This window comes from Stigmatopora argus, chromosome 11, assembly GCF_051989625.1.
Source record: "Stigmatopora argus isolate UIUO_Sarg chromosome 11, RoL_Sarg_1.0, whole genome shotgun sequence".
Taxonomy (NCBI): Eukaryota; Metazoa; Chordata; class Actinopteri; order Syngnathiformes; family Syngnathidae; genus Stigmatopora; species Stigmatopora argus.
Genome location: NC_135397.1, coordinates 16,511,889 through 16,533,846, shown reverse-complemented (window position 1 = coordinate 16,533,846; position 21,958 = coordinate 16,511,889). Strand labels below are relative to the sequence as shown.

Here is a 21,958-nt window from a genome sequence, read left to right as displayed (position 1 = left end):
GGGACATGTCATTGCTTTCACAAACTATGATTGGCTAGTAGGCGGGCCAAAGCAGTACCCGAGGCAGCCGAGATCGCAAACTCCACCCACTATGGCCGACAGAAGCAAAACCAAATGGATTCTGTTTGCTCACAAAGCTATTTTCCAGACGGACTTTTCCAGAAAAAAATGGACATCATTAAGAAAGGGCGGTCAACTCCGAAGCTAGCAAGCCTGTTACAGCCGGGAAAATGGTGTGTGGGGCACTTTCAGCAAGCTAACTTAGCTCCACAAGCAAATAGTATATTGTTGTGTTGATTTAATGCTATTTTCAAAACGGACTATGCTGGAAATATGACAGGACAGGCTCGACTTTCATCATTAGCTTCGATGGCGATAGGAAAGAAGAAAGAAAGAAAGGAGGATGGATATTGTGTAAAAAGGATTTTTGGTGAGTAAAATATGACTATATTCATAAATAATATTTCAATTGTGGGCCAAGTTCTGATATCTGAAAAGCTCCAGTGTTTGTATTTAAGCTCCAGTGTTTGTATTTAATCACAAAATGCTGATAGGAAGTGGATTTTACCTAATTTTAGTGCATTTTTTGTCATTTCACGTATGGACGTATCGACGTTCATCGCTGTCTTTTTACCGGGGAAATGATACTCCGGGCCCGGTTCTGATATCTAAAAAGCTCCAGTATTTGTATTTAATCAATAAATGCTGTTTTTGGCTGGATTTTACTCCATTTTTGGGCAATGTTTGCCCGTACGCCATTGACGTTCATCGCTGTCTTTTCCCGGGAAAATCACCCCCTGGCCTGGTTTTAATGTCTGAAAAGCTCCAGTATTTGTATTTAATCATGAAATGCTGCTAGGAAGTGTATTTAACCCAATTTTTGTGCATTAATTTATTGATTATTTTTTATGTGTCGCAGCTGTAGCTGCAGTAGAGGTTTTATAGCCATAAAATAGTTTTTGAGGGTTGGATTGATACGTTGAAGGCGCTACCAGAAAATGCACCGCCCGCCACTGAAAAACATTAAAGTAAAAAGTATAAAGTACAAAGTAAAGTAAAGAGGAATGTATTAAGAAATGTTAAAATGTAATTTAAAAAAAGATAGAAGGGCTGTAAAACACGAAAAACATACTGGAGCTTTTTAGACATCAGAACCGGGCCCGGAGTATCATTTCCCTGGTAAAAAGACAGCGGTGAACGTCGATACGTCCATACGTGAAATAATAAAAAATGCATTAAATTAGGTCAAATCCACTTCCTAGCAGCATTTATTGACTGAATACAAATACTGGAGCTTTTGAGACATTACAACCAGGCCAGGGGGGTGATTTCCTCGGGAAAAGACAGCGATGGACGTCAATGGTAAAATGGCAAAAATTAAACTGGGATAAAATCCACATCCTAGCAGCATTTAGTGATTAAATACAAACACTGGAGCTTAAATACAAACACTGGAGCCTTTCAGGTATGAGAACCGGGCCCACAATTGAAATATTATTTAGGAATTAGCCATATTTGTAATTTTACTCACCAAAAATCCTTTTTACACAATATCCATCCTCCTTTCTTTCTTCCTTCTTTCCTATCGCCATCGAAGCTAATGATGAAAGTCGAGCCTGTCCTGTCATATTTCTGGCATAGCCCGTTTTGAAAATGGCTTTAAATCAAAACAACAATATACTATTTGCTTGTGGAGCTAAGTTAGCGCTCTGAAAGTGCCGCACACACCATTTTCCCGGCTGTAACAGAATTGCTAGCTTCGGAGTTGACCGCCCTTTCTTAATGATGTCCATTTTTTTCTGTAAAAGTCTGTCTGGAAAATAGCTTTGTGAGAGAAATCTGCAACAGAATCCATTTGTTTTTGCCACTGTTGGCCATTGTGGGTGGAGTTTGCGATCTACCAGTTTGGTAGCTCTGGCTAGTCCACTCTATCACTAGCCAATCATAGTTGGTGAAAGCGATGACTTATCCCTACGCCTGCGACAAGGCAATGACGTATCCCTACGCCTGCGAGAAGGCCTTGGGGTCGCCAAATCGAATTCTGATTGGTTAAAGCAATAGTTTTATCGACGCTTGTTTTATGCATCGGGGCTTGCAGAACTGACTGTGAAGGCCTCAAGGCAGATTTCTGACCCTGGCAACAAATAGCTGAAATGTGATTGGTTAGATGCTTAAATATGAAAACACACATCCGGAAGCAGCGCAACCAGGGGAAAAGCAATGAAAGGAAGCTGACAGACAATTTGGAATTATTGATATGTATTCATGGACAAAACATAATTAACATCAGTCTGTGATTCAGATATTTTTTAGGCCAGCTAGTGTTATGACTATTCCCTCATTAAACGTATCAGTTCCAGTGTTATGACTTTTATTGACACTTTTATTACCATGAATAAATGCCACAGTGGTTCATAAACAAGCAAGCCGACTAAAGGTTGCCAAAAAACAAATTGTCACATCTATAAATAGTGTTTACAACGATATAACTAGGAACTGAATAATATAAGAGAATCATATTTTTCAGAGATAATTTATGAAATGAATAAAGGCAGTATTTTCTATAACAAGCTGTGTGCAGTTTTAGCTCAACAATTAAAACACCTGTCTTCCTATGTTGTTCCCCAAGTCAATCTTTGAGAGTTTAGCTCAGGGGTGGGCAAACTATTACACAAAGGGCCGCAGTGGCTGTGGGTTTTCATTCCAACCCATAGAGAGGGCACCTTTTCACCAATCTGGTGTCCTACAAGTGCAATCAGTGGAGTGCAGTCAGGTGCTTCTTGTTTTCTGTATAACGCATTAAGCTCGTATCTCGAGGTACCACTTTGTATATATAAGTTGTAAGGTACAAATAAATAAATATATATGGGTAGATCTTTTGACTTGATGATTTCTTTAATAGGTCCCGTGCTGTTCAGCACTGCCGAAAATACATAACTGCTGAGCTTTGTCAGTAGCCCGGAGAAAATGGTAGATTGTGGTAGGTTGGCTTCTTGAAAAGTAAATCTTGAGCAAAGAAAGTTTGAGCACCCTTGTCATAAACACTTCTCTCCAAATAGGAGAGCTTCCAAAGAATCTGAAACTGTTGTAAGAAAAACTTTTCTACAAAAAAAAAAAAAAACTATCTCTTTAACTTATTTCATCTGGATTTCGGTCACACCCCTGTAATGAGACTGTGATCACCAAGTCTAAAATAATTTTCAGTGGAACAATAATGCAGGCAAATTATCTGTTATTTTAAATCAGGTCCTCAGAGCCACATTTGACATGGTTGATCATAGCATACTATTTAGCAGAGTGTAAAAGTGGGCTCAGTGACATTGTGCTTCAGTGATTCAAATCTTCTTTCTTTTTGTAATTTTTTTTTTATTAGAACCAAAAGACAGTTGTTGCACTATAAAAAAAAACTCTTTTCAAAAATGGGTCAAATGATTTTCAGTTTTCAGTTACACGCATAGCACAGCAAATGTGTATACATTTATGTACAGGTATACAGAAGCAGCACTATGCCTTTTAGGAAAAAGTAAGAAAACTGATGGTCAATTTCTAAAAAATGGGTGACAAATTTTACCTATTTAAGCAATGTTTGGGTGTTATTTTTGTTAAAACATTGCAAACCAAAGTGAAAATATGATGAAAATAAAAACTCACAAAATAGCGGTGCTGTTGCGTACGTAGTTCATGCAACTAATTTCAAGGGAAAATGACTAAGCTAAGTGCAGTGTACACTAGTTTTTCTAATCTGTGTAATCAGTGTTATGCTTAAAACTAACACAATAGAGTGACAAGTTATTATATTTCTGGTCAGGCATACTCATCGATAATACTTGCAAATGCTCAAAGCTTGAGTTTACACACTTAGAGAAGGTAAAGGAATTCCCAGCATATATAGGCTGGTATTGTTTCATACTTCTATGCATGCCAGAGCAGTTAACTTAGTATGTGGTAGACTGCAAGACAGTGCACACGTGTTTACAAGTGAATTTTGGTAAATGGTAAACTGCAGTATGAACAGTCACACTAAAAGATCAGACATAATCATTGGTATGAATATAACATTAGCTAAAACATGCTACTTTTTGAAAGATAGATTTTGGTTTAAATATTGTTTCACAATATATTAAATATTCTATACCGTCATTTATGAATAAATTAAATTTGCATTATACATTTGAAAAAGTGTACTTACCGCCCAAAGCGAGTTACCAGCACACCCACTATCAACGAACCCAGTAGACCACCAATAGCGAATACAGACACAGTGAGTGAGTACATCAAAGTCAGGGTCTCCCCACTGAGTCCTTTTCCATTGCGACTCAATGCTGTTTTGTTGAAGAAGTCCTTTATATACTAAATAAAGCAAGAAGGATGGGACATTACTTTTGCAAGTAAACACTGACAAAGAGAAACAGAATCCAATAAAGGAATCACATTTTGAGATACAACTTAACAAATGCAGAGAAATAAAAAGAAAGTGTTATTAGGACACTCTAATTTCTGGTGGCCCGGTGGTCCAAGTGATCAGCGCGTAGGCCTCATAGCTCTGGGGTCCTGGGATCAAATCCAGGTCACGTCCCACCAGAGTTTGCATGTTCTCCCTGGGCCTGCATGGGTTTCCTCCGGGTACTCCGGTTTCCTCCCCCATTCCAAGAACATGCATGGTAGGCTGATTGGAAGCTCTAAATTGCCCGTAGGTATGGATGTGAGTGTGCATGGTTGGCCTTTATCTCCTTGTGTCCTGCAATTGGCTGGCCACCGATTCAGGGTGTCCCCCGCCCCTGGCCCGGAATCAGCTGGGATAGGCTCCAGCACCCCCCGCGACCCTATTGAGGATAAAGCGGTTCAGAAAATGAGATGAGATGAGACAAATCTAATTGTATCAGAAAAAATAGAAAAAATATTAAAAAAATAAATCCATTGCCTAACTCTGACAGGAGACTGATCTTTTAGTGAAACATGGTAATTCATGGGGCTGAAGAAAAAGGCACCAGACACTCATTTTAAATTCACTCATAATGTTTATCCTCAAAAGGGTCACAGGGATGGGGGCCTTGACCGGCGGGCCTCCGGACCAGCCTGTAAAAAAGCATGGGTCTGGCCGGTCCGGCGGTCGTCCGGTCCGGCCCGTGAAGAAGCATGGGGCTGGCCTCATAAATTCCCTGAAAGTGGGCCGAGTCGGTGTCATCTATCCCTGCTTATTGGGCCCAGCAGCTGTTTAGGGTTAGCACACTCCTGGGCAGGGTGGAAGCTGTCAACGATCGAGGATATATTATCTAATCAATAATAATATCTAATAAAAGGATCAAATGCAAACTTCTCAAATACATTTTTCAAGAGGCTATTAGAGACTTTTATCTTGTGTAACATGGCTTGTTTTTGGCAATCCGATATACTGCGATCTTTCACCACTTCGCGGGTTCAGCACATTGCAGCTTTTTATATTAAATATTAAAACGTTTCTAGAAATGTCAAAATTCACGCTGAAACTCGCAAGCGGAAGACAGGAGATGAAAAAATGGCGGAAGTCTGGGTACCGCTTCTTTTTCGGCGATGAATTGGGTGGCACTGAGCGCAGAAGAAGAAACGAAATTCCACCGTAGAGGAAGGATGATGCGCCAAATAATACAAACAGTCAAGAAGGACGTCATCTTACCTTTCCTTTCATTTTCTTCAGATTACATTTCGCATTGCGCACAAAAAGACTATGCCAAGCCTATTTCCAGCATTGTTTGGATTTTGAATTGCAGCTTAAAATACCTCCTAAGTATTCTGCGTCATCTAAGGCATCAAAGATGAATCTACCGTGAAAAAGGAATGAGCTAACATTTGGAAGAGGGCCACGATATCCTGTTCCAAGGACACCAAGCAAGTGGTAACCATGAGGAATAAAATCATCGTTAAGATGGAGAATGTGCTATCGGTCTGGATCTCGGACTGTAGGGAGAAGAAGATTCCTCTGGATACCAACATGATTAGAAGCAAAGCCAAGACCTTTTACCATAGCTTACATAGCTCCTGACAAAGACAATGAAGATGAACCTCAGCCTCATTCCAGTGCCATGAGTGAGCCTCGTAATTTTATTTCAAGCAAGGGCTGGTTTGAAAAGTTTAAGAAGAGGTGTGGTCTACAAAGTGTTTCACTGTCTGAAGAAACCTCATCGGCAGACCAAGAGGCAGCGAAGATGGCGGCCCCAATGCATGCAGCCTTAAACTCTCTATACTTTTCTACTTGTCTCCGGCACATAACTACAGTTTCTAGCGACTTCTATTGCACGCGCAATATACCAAAAGAAATAGTGAGATCAACTGGACCACCGTGGATTATTATCAGGATTGGCCGGCGAAGACGGCGTCGGGAAAGGAAGCAGAAGCGAGGCTGTAGAGCAGGATGATTATCTAAATTAGCCAAGCCCAGACCGTTTGCCGGGTTAGCTGGGCCCACAGCGCTAGCTGAGTTAGCCTTATATACACATCCGTTAGCTGAGCCTACACTCCCGGGTTTACAACTCTTGAAGATTAACCAGCGGTTTGTCCGTTCTATATGTCCACGTGAAAGACAAAAAACATGCTGCACAGGAACTCACAGATGCAATCGCGAGCGTGAATAACTGGCTTGAAAAATCCTGACTACATTTAAATATATCTAACACTGTCTGTATGTACTTCTCAAAAAGAGCGACAACTAACAGGGACCCCATTGTTTTTGTCCAAGGTAAAACAATCAATGTAGTCCAAGAATTTAAATACCTAAGAATTACTCTTTACTCTCAACTTCTCTGTGAACAACGGATAAAAACATTCAGAATATCTTTCACAGAAGACAATCTTTGGTTATCATCTGGATCAAGTTTTTCACATGGATGAGACTGGACTTTTTTGGAAGAAGATGCCTATCCGAACATTCTAATTCAAAGGTGAACTGAAAGTGAGGAACATAATAATATGTGGGAATGCTTCTGGCTTCATGGTAGAGCTTTAAAAAATAAGAACAAAACCTTGCTGCCTGTCTACTGGATGAGCAACAGGAAAGCCTGGATCACGAATGCCCTCACAAAGGACTGGTTCTTAAATTGTTTTATTCCAAACGCAAAGCTGTACCTCGCTGAAAGGGGGCTGCCCTTCAAGGTCTGGACTGTGCAGGAGGACTTGGACAAAATTTCCCATTAACATGTTTTTTTTTTAAATTTATATCAAGCGGAGAGGAAGTATTTTCGCTGTCAGTACAGTAATTAAATTATTTCCATTTTTTTATATAGATTATACTTCGATATTAATACATCAGTCTTTTCATATGCTTATAACCGTGTGGAGCTAACCGGAAGTGTTGACCATCTCCTTTAAGTCTACCATAGTGTACATTTTCCCTCTAAACCAGGGGTCGGGAACCTTTTTGACAGAGAGAGACATAAACAATTAATATTTTCTAATGTTATTTCTTGAGAGCCATTCTCGGAATTGAAAAGTAAAAATATATGAAAGAGTAATTTTTATTTTTTTGTTATTTCATCACTTTTAACGTACAAAAAGTCTCTGATTTCTTTTGACAACATTGTTATGTGGTGGCTTACAAAATCAGTATCAATGATATCATGCATGCAGAAGAGTAAAAAAACAAAATTATGATTAAAATAGGGGTACAGGTAGTGTCGACGCCGCAGTGATGCTCTTGTTAGTGCGTTCGGGACTCAGCTCTCTCACCAATGATTTCCATATTTTACCTCACAGGTTAGTGGAGAGCCATATGTACCCATGGAAAGAGCCACATATGGCTCCCGAGCCATAGGTTCCCTACCCCTGCTCTAAACAAATAACCTTCACCTTTACATACTGTTCTTTTCAGTATGGCGCCTCTTGCATAATATAATTCACTTAAATGCTCAGTAATGGTGCGCACATGGCTAACTCATGGTATTGATAATATGTGGTTACTGTACTACGCAAATGGTCATGTCAACATGTAATCATATCATATTAATTTTGGGCATATTATGTATCACTTTAGTGTCATGTGATTTAACTGGTCAAAGTTACGTCTGCTTTGAATATGCGGTTGGTGAGGTTTTTTTAATGCAGCATTCCCACTTATTACGCCTTAGGTTTGTGAATATTTTGTTTGGAGAACCTGCTAATCAATAAACATGCCATATGGTACTGATCTGTGGGTATAAATCCCATTTGTGTTTGCTCTGGCTCTGATTGAGCTTCCATCTTCTCTTCTTCAAAATTGAAATCATAGACAGCTCGCTGGTTTTAATTTTGGTTACACATACATGTGGAAGGAATTTAGTCATCATGGGGGAAAAGAAATCACCAGTGTACAACAATGCTCTAAATTGTGTAAGATGCAGAGATGAATGCACGTGGAAGTAAAATCTGAAATGTTGCCTCTCAATTTCACGAACATCTGACAATGGTGAACACAAATGTTTTTAGTTTCCATTAAATAATGATGTTATTCAACTCACTGTTCAAATAGTTTTAGACTGAAGTGTAGATTACTTACCCCGGCTGGAGAATTGACCACAGCTAAATTGTATCCATAAAGCATAGAACTCCCAAAAGACGTAAGAAAAGCCACAGCCAACAATGAGCCAGTAAGATGCTTTGTAAACAAGGAAAATAAAACAGAAATCTGTCTTTTAGCGGTTATTTGTCATAAAACTTGTATGCAGCACTGAATATTTGTCTTTATTCTTACATTACTGAGAGCCTATTGCCTAATGGGAATTGTTTGACATATTGGCTATTAGTTTAGCTCGAACAATCTATGTATTATTTTGAAATGAGACTGTATTTTGTCCTGAACCTATTATTATAAGCAATTATTCACATTCCTCAAGTCCACCAAGGAAGGTCATAGTTGAGAGCCAGTTAACGGACACTCTCTCATCGCAGGAACAGAAACTAATTTTAGAACCATGATCCATGTATAAATTAGTATTAACTATTTGAAAAACAAAGTTCATAATCAATAATATTATTTTATTGTTAATTATTATAATTAATTAATATTATATTTATTAATTATTATATCCATTTTGAGTAGACATACAACAGAAAAATCTTGCTCTTAAAAATTGAAAAAGTCTCAAAAATAATGCATGCAAATAACCAAAAGCCACTCATCAGTTAGTTCTGATGTGGAAGTAGTTTAAAGTTTGACTTACCGGGATTATTTTGCCAGCTAGTGGAATCAAAACCTCCTCGGCCATTTGAAAATTTTGCTTTCACAGTCCAGACAGTAAAGAACAATTTCATTCTACAATTCATGAGATTGCATGGCCACCGAAGTCACATAAGAGTACAACATTACTGGGTCCGTTCATAAGCACAAGGCCAGGTTTCTCGTGAATGGAGCGAAATCCCATAAACAAGCCTGCACACTGTCATCACATGACAGACTCCAGCGTGACAGAGGAAGAGAAAGACCTGCTGGAACTAATTAAATGTAACTGAATTTAAATAAAAGGAGAGAAGGAATCCAGAAAAGGGTGTTGAAATAGGAAAAGACCACAGTACCAGGCAATACATTAAAAAACAGACATTCACAAAAGAAAAAACATAAAAGGAAAGAAGGGAATGTGACCTTTTACAAACAAGGAAAAAAGCTTAATAGGAAGTAGGGAGGGGCAGTAAGAAGCACTGGACTTGATGTTTATTTTTTTTACATTTTTTTTAAAGGTGTTAGCTTTGTATGACACAAAAATATAAGTAGGCAAATTATAGTAATGCAAAATTTGCACCTAAAACAAGAATAAACGTTTTGGGGTATTCAATACTTCAGTAGTAATCATTTTGGTAATTTGTATAATGCATTTTATATTATTATATTATATACATTTTATATTATTAATATTTCTGACAAATTATTGTCATGCCATCACCGTCAAATCTCAATGGGAACATTTTATTTTTAGTAGAAACATTTAAGAACAGTGTATATTTTCATAATCTTTGACAAATTATATTAGGAATGCTTACAGGAAGCTTTGCACCTAATCCAAAAATGTGTGTGTGCAATCACACAGCGGTCATGTGTAAATAGTTATTTGGTAGGAATAAAAGAGGTCTGTGTGTTCTTTGGTGAGTGATCACAGAGTCCCAATCATTTGCCTTGAATTATATGCAGTTTTTGACTTTACTTCTACTACTTTGTAATGAAAGCGTTTTTAGTTCAGAAAATATTATTCATTGGCACAAAACTCCCAAATATTCTCCAAATGATCAGTAATAAATATGGCACACAAAAAGATGGAGTTTTAATACCCTATAACTTGAACCGCTTAGTTTGAGTTCTAGTTTGATTTATTTAATTAATAAGGGACCCTTGTTCCAGTTTCTACGTGAATGGCTTCAAATTACAGATCATTGTATCCTAAATACAGTTTTGAGAAAAGCAAAAATAACTCAACTTGTGTTACTGTCCAAATGTTTAATCTTTGCGTGTAGTTCATGCAGTATGTATACAAGCTCTCATTTGTATTTAGGAGTAATTTGAAGGGAATCACGTAGAAATTGGAGTAAGGGTTTAGGTATGGGAGCTATTTTCATACAAATGCTCTTCATCACAGGGGCTGAAAATGATAATGAAGTCAGAAATAGGTATATGTGGGGGCCTGACTGTAAATTAGCTTAAACCTTCAATTACAATGAACAAACTGAGACGTTTTGTAAACAAATGCTCTCACTACAAGTGCAGATGGAAATTCATTTGCACTGACTGGAATATTCTAATATATACGAAAACCTATTTGAAGAAGAAAAGGAAGAACTTTTAAAAAGAGTTCCTCTTAAACTATGGTCCTTCTGACATAGTACATTGAGACATTTAGCCAAAGAAGGTCAAAAAGTAAACGAAATAAAATTACAATTGTGTAAAGAACGTAAAATATTTGGGACATGACCGCAGGAAGGGGGGTAGAACAATTTTGGAAGATAGAAAAGTGACAATATTACAGGCTCCAAGACTACGAACAAAGATACAAATGATCTAATTTTTATGACAAATTACTGTGCATCATGGATTCAGGCGTTTTGCAAAATTAAACAAGCACTTGTATCTACCATGACGTTAGCCCTTCCTGATTACAGGAAACATTTTGTCCAAATGGTGGATTGAAGAGGAATATATGACATGGTTTGGTTCAAGAATTTGGAAATAAAATGAAACCAGTGGCTTATTTTTCATCAGAATTGGATAGGGTAGCATGAGCATTGCCACATTGCGTGCGGGCTGTGATAGCAGCATCATTAACAGTGGAATGCAGTTCTTCTTGTGCTTTTATATTCTTTAACTGTTAAGGTTCCACATACCGTTGCAGCATTGCTGTTACAAACAAACATGGCGTCTCCAGCGAGACATTTGTCTTTCATGGCTATTTTGCTATCTCAACCACACATTCCTTTATTGAGCCATGGGAAAACACATGTCTCAATGGGGGGAATGGCATCTCTCATCAAACGCCATTATGCAATTTCTGGATTTAACGGTACTCGGATGATTCGCCTAAAGACGTTTCGCCGACGGACGTTTGACAGACGGACAGGTCGCCGAATGGACGTTCCACCGAACGGAGGTTTCGCCGAAACGGGATTCGCGCGCTCGCCCCTCGCAACCTCGGCCCGCGGGCCATATACGGCCGTTACAGATAACATTCATTTAGGAATAACAAGGGCATGTACTGACCCCTGCTGGACCTATATCTAAATACAAGTACGTTTGGGAGTAAATAGAGATGGTTTAAATGAATTAGTCAAGAGCCAGTACAAAGATAATCATTTTACTTGCTTTTTAATATTAAACACATTATCAATAAGATGCCATTCAAAAAAATATTTTATTAAAAAGAAGACAAAGCAAATTCACAGATGGTGTTTTTATTAAAGCAGTAAAAAACATACAAATTTTGTATAAAAATTACAAATACAATACAAACTATGTACAAAAATTACAAATACAATACAAACTTACAAATTATGTACAAAGGGAATTCACAGATGGCAGTGGCAGTTTTTTTTATTAAAACAGTAAAACTTACAAATTAAGCGCAATGGCTTCTAGGTACTGTAGTTTGTTTTGAAATCGATCCGGGTTTTCATAGTCATCTGTGAGCTTTTTTTAACCGTTCATTAACAGCTGCGTATGACTTTTTGGTCTGTCTGGGCATAATACCGCCATAAGCCTGTTGTATTCTTATTTCCCAATCACTTTGCTCTAATTTGAGTTTGCTTATCAGACGAGATACATTTGGATGGACAACTGACACTATACATTGAAATGCGAGGTGCCAACCTTTATTAGTGCGTGGTATTCCCAGCAAGGTCTTTTCTCGAACATTCCATAAGGGGATAGCAAAACATGCTGCCAATGTTTTTTATATTTTTTATTTTATCCTTGCGTTTAAAGTAGTAGCCATTTGCCATATTTTAGGAAATATATATTCAAAATGATTTGCTGAGAACCTTAATTCAAAGATTAATCTCAACGTTTTCTATGCTGGTGTAAGTTTACTATTACTTTATTTTCTCTATTTCTTCTGTCACGTACTGTTCTGCGTGATCTCCAAATGGCTACTACTTTAAACCCAAGGATAAAATAAAAAATATAAAAAAATGGCAGCACATATTAATGTAGTGCGTACTTGTATTTAGAAATATGTCCAGCGGGGGCAGTACATGCCCTTGTTATTGCGGGGGGCAGTATATGCCCTTGTTATTCCTAAATGAATGTTATCTGTAACGGCCGTATATGGCCCGCGGGCCGAGGTTGAAAAATATGTACACACACGATCCGGGGGCGGGGCGAGCGCGCGAATCCCGTTTCGGCGAAACCTCCGTTCGGCCGAATGAACGTTCGGTGGAACGTCCATTCGGCGACCTGTCCGTCTGTCAAACGTCCGTCGGCGAAACGTCATTAGGCGAATCATCCGGTCACGGGATTTAACCTATATTCAAAACATTTTTGCAGAGCGTGTTTGATCTGTGCTCGACATAAACCCCTAACAATTTATGGCCGTAGCGTGGTCAATTCCCTAAATCAACATATCCATCTCAAACAACCCATATGGATTTTTTTAAAGTAAATAAAACTGAAGGGAAAAATATTGTTTAGTTATCATAGATGCTTTTTCAAAATGGGTTGAAATATTTCCTGAAAAACAACCAGATTCATTAACTGTTGCCAAAGCATTATAAAAAGACATGATTCCAAGGTATAGTATTCTAGAAACTATATATAGTGATAATGGAACTCATTTTGTAAAGAAGATAATTGAAAAAAAATGTGTTTGATTTATTTAAAAAGGGATAGCACACACAAATGAACATATTCATATTCATGTTAATGAATGAATGTAAATACTATGTAAGATTGTAGCCGAGGACAAATTTCCATCTTTAGTCCCTGTGTAGGTTGAAGATAAACACATACAAGACATACACACACACACTCACGCACACGCACACAAACGCACACACACGCACACATACGCCCACACACACACACACACACAAGTAGCACAGTTTTAGATAGCGTTGTGATCGCAATTTTGTTCGTCTGACAGCCAGGCTTTAGAATGATTGGCGAAGAGGTTCAGAAACGGGAGTTCACGTATGTTAATTGGTATTGAGTTCAAGGTGTGTGCGGCTCAGACAGAGAAGGTGCATTGGCTTAATGCACTCTTTTTGAAGGGAACAACACAGTCACTTCTAGAGCCAGCGCTTGTTGATGTGTTGGAATTTTTCTCATCTCATTTTATGAACCGCTTTATCCTAATTAAGGTCACAGAGGGTGCTGAGCCAATCCCAGCTGACTCCGGGCCAGAGGCGGGGGACACCCTGAATCGGTGGCCAGCCGATGGCATTGCACAAGGAGACGGACAACCATGTACACTCACACCCATACCTAGGGGCAATTTAGAGCAGAGTTTCCCAACCTTTTTTGAGCTGCGGCACACTTTTTGCATTGAAAAAATCTCAAGGGACACCAACATCTGAAAATATTTTAATTTAAAACTATGTCGGTTACATTAACAATAGTCATTCTCATAAAAGTTTTATCAGCAGGAATCCCATAAACCTCCAAAATGATTCCAAAATCTAATTTTTCACACTCACCTAATATCATCAAAAGTTAATGTCTGCGGACCCTGAACCCTCGAGTGATGCAAAAATAAGTAATGTAATGTTTTTAATCGCATAATTTTATGACTTTCCTCAAAATATTACAGAGGCGGAGACACCTTGAATCGGTGGCCAGCCTGTTAGGAATCGCCTAGGCCAGGGGTCACCAAACTACGGCCCGCGGGCCGGATACGGCCCGTCAGCACATTTGGGACGGCCCTCTGAACAATACCAGAGACGCTATCGGATTTTTTTCCTATTTGGCCTTGAAGACTGGGACGTTTTAATTTTGTGTTTGGTTCATTGCACCCCCGCTGAGCCCACAAATCATCCCAGTGAAGCGGGGCTTTGCATTGCTTCTTTGGTGACAAGCGCGGGGAGAGTGTTTCCCTTTGATGCACGCGGGCACGTCCACCGGTGCATGTGTGATGCATGCACGAGCAGAGTATTACCGAGACATCTGGATGATCAGAGGTGAGGGCGGAGCCCTGGGACCATCGTGGACTATTCAAGCATATAAAAACTGCAACCTGTTTGAGAATTGTTCTTTTTGACCCAGAGCTGTGGAGGGGAGCAACTCTGAATTGGATTTATATATTAGGAATAAATATCTTCTATGAAGAACCCAGAGAGAGTTATTTAGTTAGTATTTATTTCATAAATAGTTTTATTTATTTCCTGTTTTTTCTGTGAAGAACTCAGAGAGGGTTATTTAGTTATTATTTATTTCATTAATAGTATTATTATTTGTTTCCTGACTTTTTTTCTGTAAAGAACCTGGAAAGGGTTATTTGGTTGTGTGGCTTTCTAGAAAACAATAATTTTTTTAAGCTCCCCGACGATCGTCACACTTTTTCTGTTACAAACTGACACCGGCCCCCCATCAGAGAAAGGAAAAGTTATGTGGCCCTCACGGGAAAAAGTTTGGGGACCCCTGGCCTAGGCGATTGTAGGTGGATCCACGGCAATCACCGATGCAGAGAAGTCGTTTAATCATAAGGTAGAATTTATTAAACAAAGGTACGACCGAGTTGGCAACTATACCGGGAATCAAAATATAACCAAGGCACGACAGAGTCGGAGAATACACTCGGAATCAAAATATAACAAAGCACTACCAAGCCGGCAACTATACCGGGAATCAAAATATAACCAAGGCACGACCGAGTCGGCAACTATATTATAAATCACGGAATACCGGTGTCAAGAGTCTCAACGAGGTGTAGGGGTCGCAGGAAGGCAAGCAAGCGTAAGGGATACTTTGGAATACTCCGGCAAAGGCTATTTGTGGCAGGCGTCCATAAATGCCAGCGGGGTTCATCAGTTGCAGGTGTGGTGACCCTGCCCACCTGTTGGCCTATTCTGAAACACAACTGTTACCGTAGCGAAAGAACATGACACAGCCGATCGCATGGCACAAGTAGATGGACAACCATGCACACTCACAGCCATACCTAGGGGCAATTTAGAGTATCCAATCAGCCTACTAATACCTTTAGAGCTTGGTTATAACTTTATAAACTTAAGTAAAAAAAAACATGATTTTAAAAAAAAATGTCGTTCTATCCTACAGTAAGAGATGAGACAACTCCCTTTAACAATATGAAATGTAAGGGAACAACAAAACTGAGAATTTTCTTCAGAGACATTTTTTAATAAACGCCTTCAAAACAAAAACTGCTGCAAAATATGAAATACATTAAATGATTCCAACAATAATGATCAACTGAAGACATCATTAACCTTGGTAAGCAAAATTACTATTTTCAGCCTCACAAAAATAAACTATTTATCTTTATGGCAGATAAGACAATTTCAAAAAAAAGATGGATGAATTTATGAAAGTCCTTTCAGCCACAATAAGTACATTGAGATTATTTAAGCAATAAAGCTGTTGTTTGTGCAAACGTATTAAGTATTTTAAAACATTTAAAAATACTCCAAAACTCCAATACTAGTGATGGGGTAATGTATTCCCTTTATCCTGCTCCCTCTCTCTTGGGTTGTGTGTTTAGTAAGCCATAGTGTAAGACCCTCAGTTAGACTGTCCCTTGTTGTTAGAATTATTATGAATATTCTATATGTGTTGTAAGCATTTTTCAATAAGTAATAAGGCTATAAACCAATTCATGGAACCATGGACACTTTTCCTCCACATCGTCTCCTCAAGGCCCCACAGCTCGAGGACACATTGTTTTCACACACGCTTTTCGGCAGAACACAACGGGACTGTTTTGACGGGACTCCAGCAGAAGATGGCGATAATCGCATTATTGTTTGAAAATACGGCTTTGCTTTGTTTACCTTGAAAGCATTCCTCACACTGTTGTTTTTCTAACCAGCGAGGGTGTTATTGTACTGATTACATAACCATGTTTTTCGAGTGTCGCGATTAAATACAATGATTCAGTTACTGCAATTCAGAATGCACTGGGGGCTAAGACGACGCCACATTGTATCTCCTTGCAAGTTCGCCGCAGAGTTTGTTGAAAGATGTTTTTCCTTTTTTAATTAAATATTACTAATAATGATTTAAAAGGTTTGAATCATTATTCCAACATTTGGTCCTTCGAGTAGCCGGGGTCAACAAACCGATAGGGAATCCAGACGCTGCGGTTTAATATCTGGAGTGACCGTGCACGGCGAGAATCCCTTTTCCAGGCTGGACTATTTCTCAGCAGCGCCTGTTTTCTAATCGGTTGACGACTATCCTCTTGGTAAGCATCTTTCGACATTTCTGCCGAGTCCGCGTGTGATGGCTGCATATTGTTGACGGGTTCCGAGTGCGTGAAGGGCATCACACGCGAAGGCCTTATTTTGAGAAGTAAGGCTCGCATCCTGGGGATAGCGATTTTAAAAAACCCTGTGGATACTAGTCACTAGCAGGTAGACACGGTGTGGTCTATAAACGTCTGCCGTGTACAAAAAAAAAGGTACTACGGGGGCACACAAATCCGCTCCAAAAATGGGTAGTGGAGACAGTAAAGCGGCTATTGACGATCCAAAGATGCGTCTGCCGTGTAAAGATTGGAAATTTGTTGAAAATCAAAGCGCTACAAGGGTTAAACACCTAAACTTATGGATAAATAAATATGGATTTGCTGGCCAGCTTAATATGCATAAGATATTGATACTGCAGGATAAAATACGTGCTAAGCATGGGGGAAACCTTAGCAAAATGGAGCAGGAGGGATATAATGATACCTATTATTGGTTTATGATGGCAAGGGAACGGAGTGATGGATGCGTTAAATCGGTTGATAACGGTGGGACTGGAAACACAGAGGCTGTGTTATTCCACAGAAAAGAGGACATTAGATTTTATCACCTGAATGGGGTGGAAACGCAGCAAATTTGGATGATAGACAGGCCTACGGGCACGCTTGAACAATACGTAAATCAGGCGGTCCAGGCTGAAGAGGTTTTAAAAAAGAAAGGGAAAAGAAAGGGGGGGGCACCCTCTAACGAGGACGGGATTTTTGACCAAAATAAGGGGTGTGAACGTAAACCTTTTAACAGGGATAATGAAAAAAAATACGCAGGGAAGTTCAACAGAAATCGAGGTAACAGAGAGAAAATCTGTTGGATCTGTGGGAAAATAGGTCATATATCCCGCGATTGCCCAAATAACAGGGCCTCTAAAAGTGAAGGCAAATCGGCATGACTAGTCGGGGGGCCTGCTCAAAACGAGAAATGGATTTGAGCAGAGGGAAGTGGAACTAAATTTAGCGGAGATATTGGCACTTGATACAATTAAACCTGAAAGTTGTAAAATGGCAATTAAAATGGTTATTTCAAAGAATGAAATGGCTTATTGTGGCTTATCCTGGTGTCGTCCCCGTCTGCTAGCGGGAATATTTTGGTTAACAGAAATACAAAACAGCAAATTAAATGTTTAGCGGGGTTGCCAAAACTGCGTTTTGGTCAGACTCTAAACTTGCCGAATAAATGCTTTGATTGCGGGGGGAGCGCTCTGTTTTGATGCGGCTGAATATTACAATAATTGGCCTTGGGGGTGCTGAAGCAAACTTGAGGGCAGAAATGGGTTTTGCTATGATATAGTTGTGCTTGCAGCATATTGTGAGTATGGGGCTTGGCAAACTACGATGATATGATGATATAGTTGGATATCGGGAGAGTAATTAATTTAGTTTATTAATTTAGTCTTCTCTAAAAAATAATTGCTCACAGGAGGCACAGGAGGGGAAGCAGTGGACACAAATAAAAAGAGAGCACTTTGGAATTTGTAAACAAAAGATAAGGCTGCTGCTTCTGCAGCGAGCGTGAAGGTCACAGTCAGCGGGTAAGGGCGCGCTTCCGTTTAAACATTTCAGAATAAGAACAAAACATGGTCTGCAAGGGATGCAGTGTTCCGCGATTATCTTCGCATTTATTTTTGGGGTTTAATCAGAAATGTCTTTCGAGGTGATAGAAAATCTGTTTGGCAAAGATTGATTTGGGGAAAGCTTTGGAATTGGGAATAATACTATTATTATTATTTTATTTTCTTTTTTGTGAAGTTCAAAGGGCTCTTAATTGAAGAGAGCTAGTTTTGGAGGATAAAACGATATTATTACTGTTTTTGAATGGTTGGCTGGTTAAAGAAAAATGAATGGATTTTTTTACAATATTATGGCATATTGGTTACAATTTGTGGGTCCTTTATTAAGCATTGAAAATTGTAATTAGGAAATGCCTAGTAAAAGGTGGATTTCACTAATTTAATTATTGTAGATTTTTCTTGTGGTAACAGGGAGCTATAAGAAATGGCTCTTATCTTAAGTAAACATAGTATGGGGTGATTTGCAATTTATGTCTTAGGTATTAAGGGTTATTTGGTTGTTAAAGAAATCAGACATGAAATTAACAATGCGGAAATGAGAAATTTCATGGCATTCGTCCAAATTGTTAGGTAAATTGAACCTGGCTGGGGTAGATAAGATAATTGGTTAAGGATAGGCATAGTTTCCCTAGAAGAAACATGGAGCGTCTTTAGGTGCACAAAAGACTTTCCTTGTTTGACCTGAAGGGGGCGTATGCTTTGGTAGGTCATATTGATGACTATTGGGACGTTATTACTGTCTATTGCTTTAGGGGCATACAAATTAAGAATTTAGCCAAAACTTACTGCATTGCAATTATGGGGTTAATACAACTGAATGTTACGGTGATAACGATGGGCAATAACAAGCTTAGATAAAGGGGAATATCTACAAACAAACAAAAAAATCTAAATTCAGGTAGGGCCTTCCATGGTGTGAAACAAGTGATGAAATAATGTCTATGTTTTAAAAATAACATCTCCAAATTATAAAATATCAACCTTGGGGAAATGCTTTAAGTAGATGGGTTGATTAGAATGGGCAAAATTCGATAACATTGAAAGGGGGTGAGATAAAGTTTTTACAAACGGTTAAAATACAAAAAGGGGGTGTGTGTGTGTTTCAATGTGTCACAACTTTTCCGTTATTGCCTTATTGGCGAATAGAATGGGGTAAGGGGCGGTGGCAATTGAACAAATTTCTATTTTTAGATATGTGGCATGTGAATCTAATACATTAATTATCTAGTTTCTTCAGGCATCAATCTTGATGATTGGGGGAGCACTCTAAATTTCTTGATTATGAGTGCCAGCGTGGATGAGTGTCTGTCTTTTGTGTTTCAATTGGCTAGCCACCAAGATATATCAATATTCTAATATCAAGGTGGAATATTTCTGAAATCGCTGATAAGCCTTTCAAGGACGGCGGTGGCAGAGTAGGACAGAAACAAAAAGAAAAGAATTTCGCCAAATGAAATTTTTAATTTCTGTAATGGGAAATTTTGGGAACCTGGGGGACTAAACAAAAACAAAAGACTTATCTGGGAGGGCTGCCATTTTGAGTCATGGTAAATTTCATGCCTCAAAAAAGGGGGAGGTTATATATTCAATCTATATGCAGATATATGGCAAAAACACGGGCGATTCCCCCTTATGTCAAGCTACAAAAGCTACGTATCCATTTCAAAGGATACACATGGAATATGTGTGGTACATAACAGTCCTAAAACAGATTGGGGAAACCTTGTTGCAGAAACTGGTCTAGATTGGCATGCTTGGATGACACACGTGTGCGAAAAACCATCAGGCCTTCGATAAAATTAACCCATACGGTGGGGGCATTACAAATCATAATTCAGACTGACAAATTAACTTGTGGATCTTTGTCTGACGTTTTTCCTAAGTCCATGGGTAAGAAGGTCGTCGGAGATGGAAACACCCGGATCCGCCATAGTAAAATTAAAATCTGAGATGACCAGAGAATTCATTTCTGCAACGGGGAGTTCCCAAACGGGAGGCGGTAAGAAATAATTGGTTATTGTTGATGGAAAATGCAGCTATTATAAATCAAACCTGTATCAAACCTGTATAACATGTATGGGGGGGCCGACCTCTCTTAAGAGTGGTACCCGCGCAAATTACCCCTGATTGTGTAAAGGAGATAATGCAAAATTTTTAGTGTTATATAAAGGTCTCATACTACAAGTTCTGTTTAGAAGTGTTACACAAAAGAGGAAATAATTTATAATTAGAATTATACCAATATTTATTACAATAATTTATACCAATTATTGTGGCATAAAGGCTCATTGAACTGTACTCATATATTGATCTTGGATTGAATCGAATTTTGCCAGACTGTAATATCTGTACATACTGTATCGTTTTTCAAAGAATTGATATTGACAAAAGATGTAAGCCCAAAATGTATGAAATGGAATAATGTCTACCCAGTTACAACGGCAGCAAAGGACAAGCCTAACTTTTCAACACATGTCGCGTTTAATCATTTTACCTGCTTAGTCCTCACAGGGCACGGACCGGCACTGGGAGCGATAAATGTGACGTGGTGTGCCCACGTCCTAAAACAGACTACACCCCTGATTCCACGTTCTGACCTATGGTGGTGGTGGGGTCAAAACAAATTATACGACTCCTGCCAAAATGACAGCAGGACTTTGTGCCTTGGTCTCACTGCTATTACCAGTGTCTGTTTTTCCATCTACAGTAGAGGAGATACAATTGGCTGCACAGAAATCCGGTATGATGGCGGGCCCCTCGCGACGGCGTCGCATGGAGAGGGTGATACATTGATGCGATTGGCATCCACGAGGATGAGTATAAGTTGGCTAATCAGATCGCAGCAGGTTAGGAGTATATTTTTCTTTTAATTACTCCAAACAAAAATGTTGATTGGATAAATTACCTGCATCACAATGTCCAAGAACTTGGAAATTATACTGAACAGGGATTTGTGGCGATAAAGGAACAACTGGCAGCCACTAGTCTGACGGCGTTCCAGGATCGTGCAGCGGTTGAAATGCTTCTTGAAGGAGCAGGGGGCGTATGCAACGTTTGAAAATGTTGCACTCAACAACACGCCCCCCACTGGGTCCCACACCAGGGCCAACGATGGCCTGCAGACCCTAAACCGCAAGATGAAAAAGCATCCTGGAGTAGAATAATGTCCGCTGACAGATTTGTGGCCTCACTAATAATGATTTGGCCTAATTTGTGGTAGCCCTTTTTGCTACGATTTTGACATTATGTGGGTGTTGTATTATTCCCTGCTTAAGATCTTTGATGAGCCGACTTATAACCACTGCGATTGCCCCTACAAATTCCAAATTGCATGAATTATATCTCCTACTGAAGTGCTGACACTAACAGTGAATTCCAAGAGCATGGTAATTACGAGGATGGATTGGACGAAAATGATCTTATTTTCTGCCGAACGAGTAGAGCCTAAGCGGGTAAAATTAAAACAGCCAACGGTGATATCCCTCTTATTTTGAA

At 39.1% G+C, this 21,958-nt stretch overlaps 1 protein-coding gene across 3 annotated transcripts in view; it reads right to left on the bottom strand.

The window, feature by feature from the left end:
* slc2a15a (solute carrier family 2 member 15a) overlaps positions 1-9,509 on the bottom strand; it is a 54,089-nt gene extending 44,580 nt beyond the window's left edge. For 2 of the 3 annotated variants that reach the window (XM_077614067.1, XM_077614069.1), the window contains exons 1-3: positions 9,168-9,509; positions 8,504-8,602; positions 4,190-4,350 (exon numbers count right to left, since the gene is read on the bottom strand). In XM_077614067.1, the coding sequence (XP_077470193.1) occupies positions 4,190-4,350; positions 8,504-8,602; positions 9,168-9,212 (305 nt within the window). In that variant the 5' untranslated portion in view covers positions 9,213-9,509. The remainder of the gene's footprint in view (positions 1-4,189; positions 4,351-8,503; positions 8,603-9,167) is intronic. The other variant, XM_077614068.1, reaches the window with a different exon arrangement.
* Positions 9,510-21,958: the final 12,449 nt, after the last annotated feature.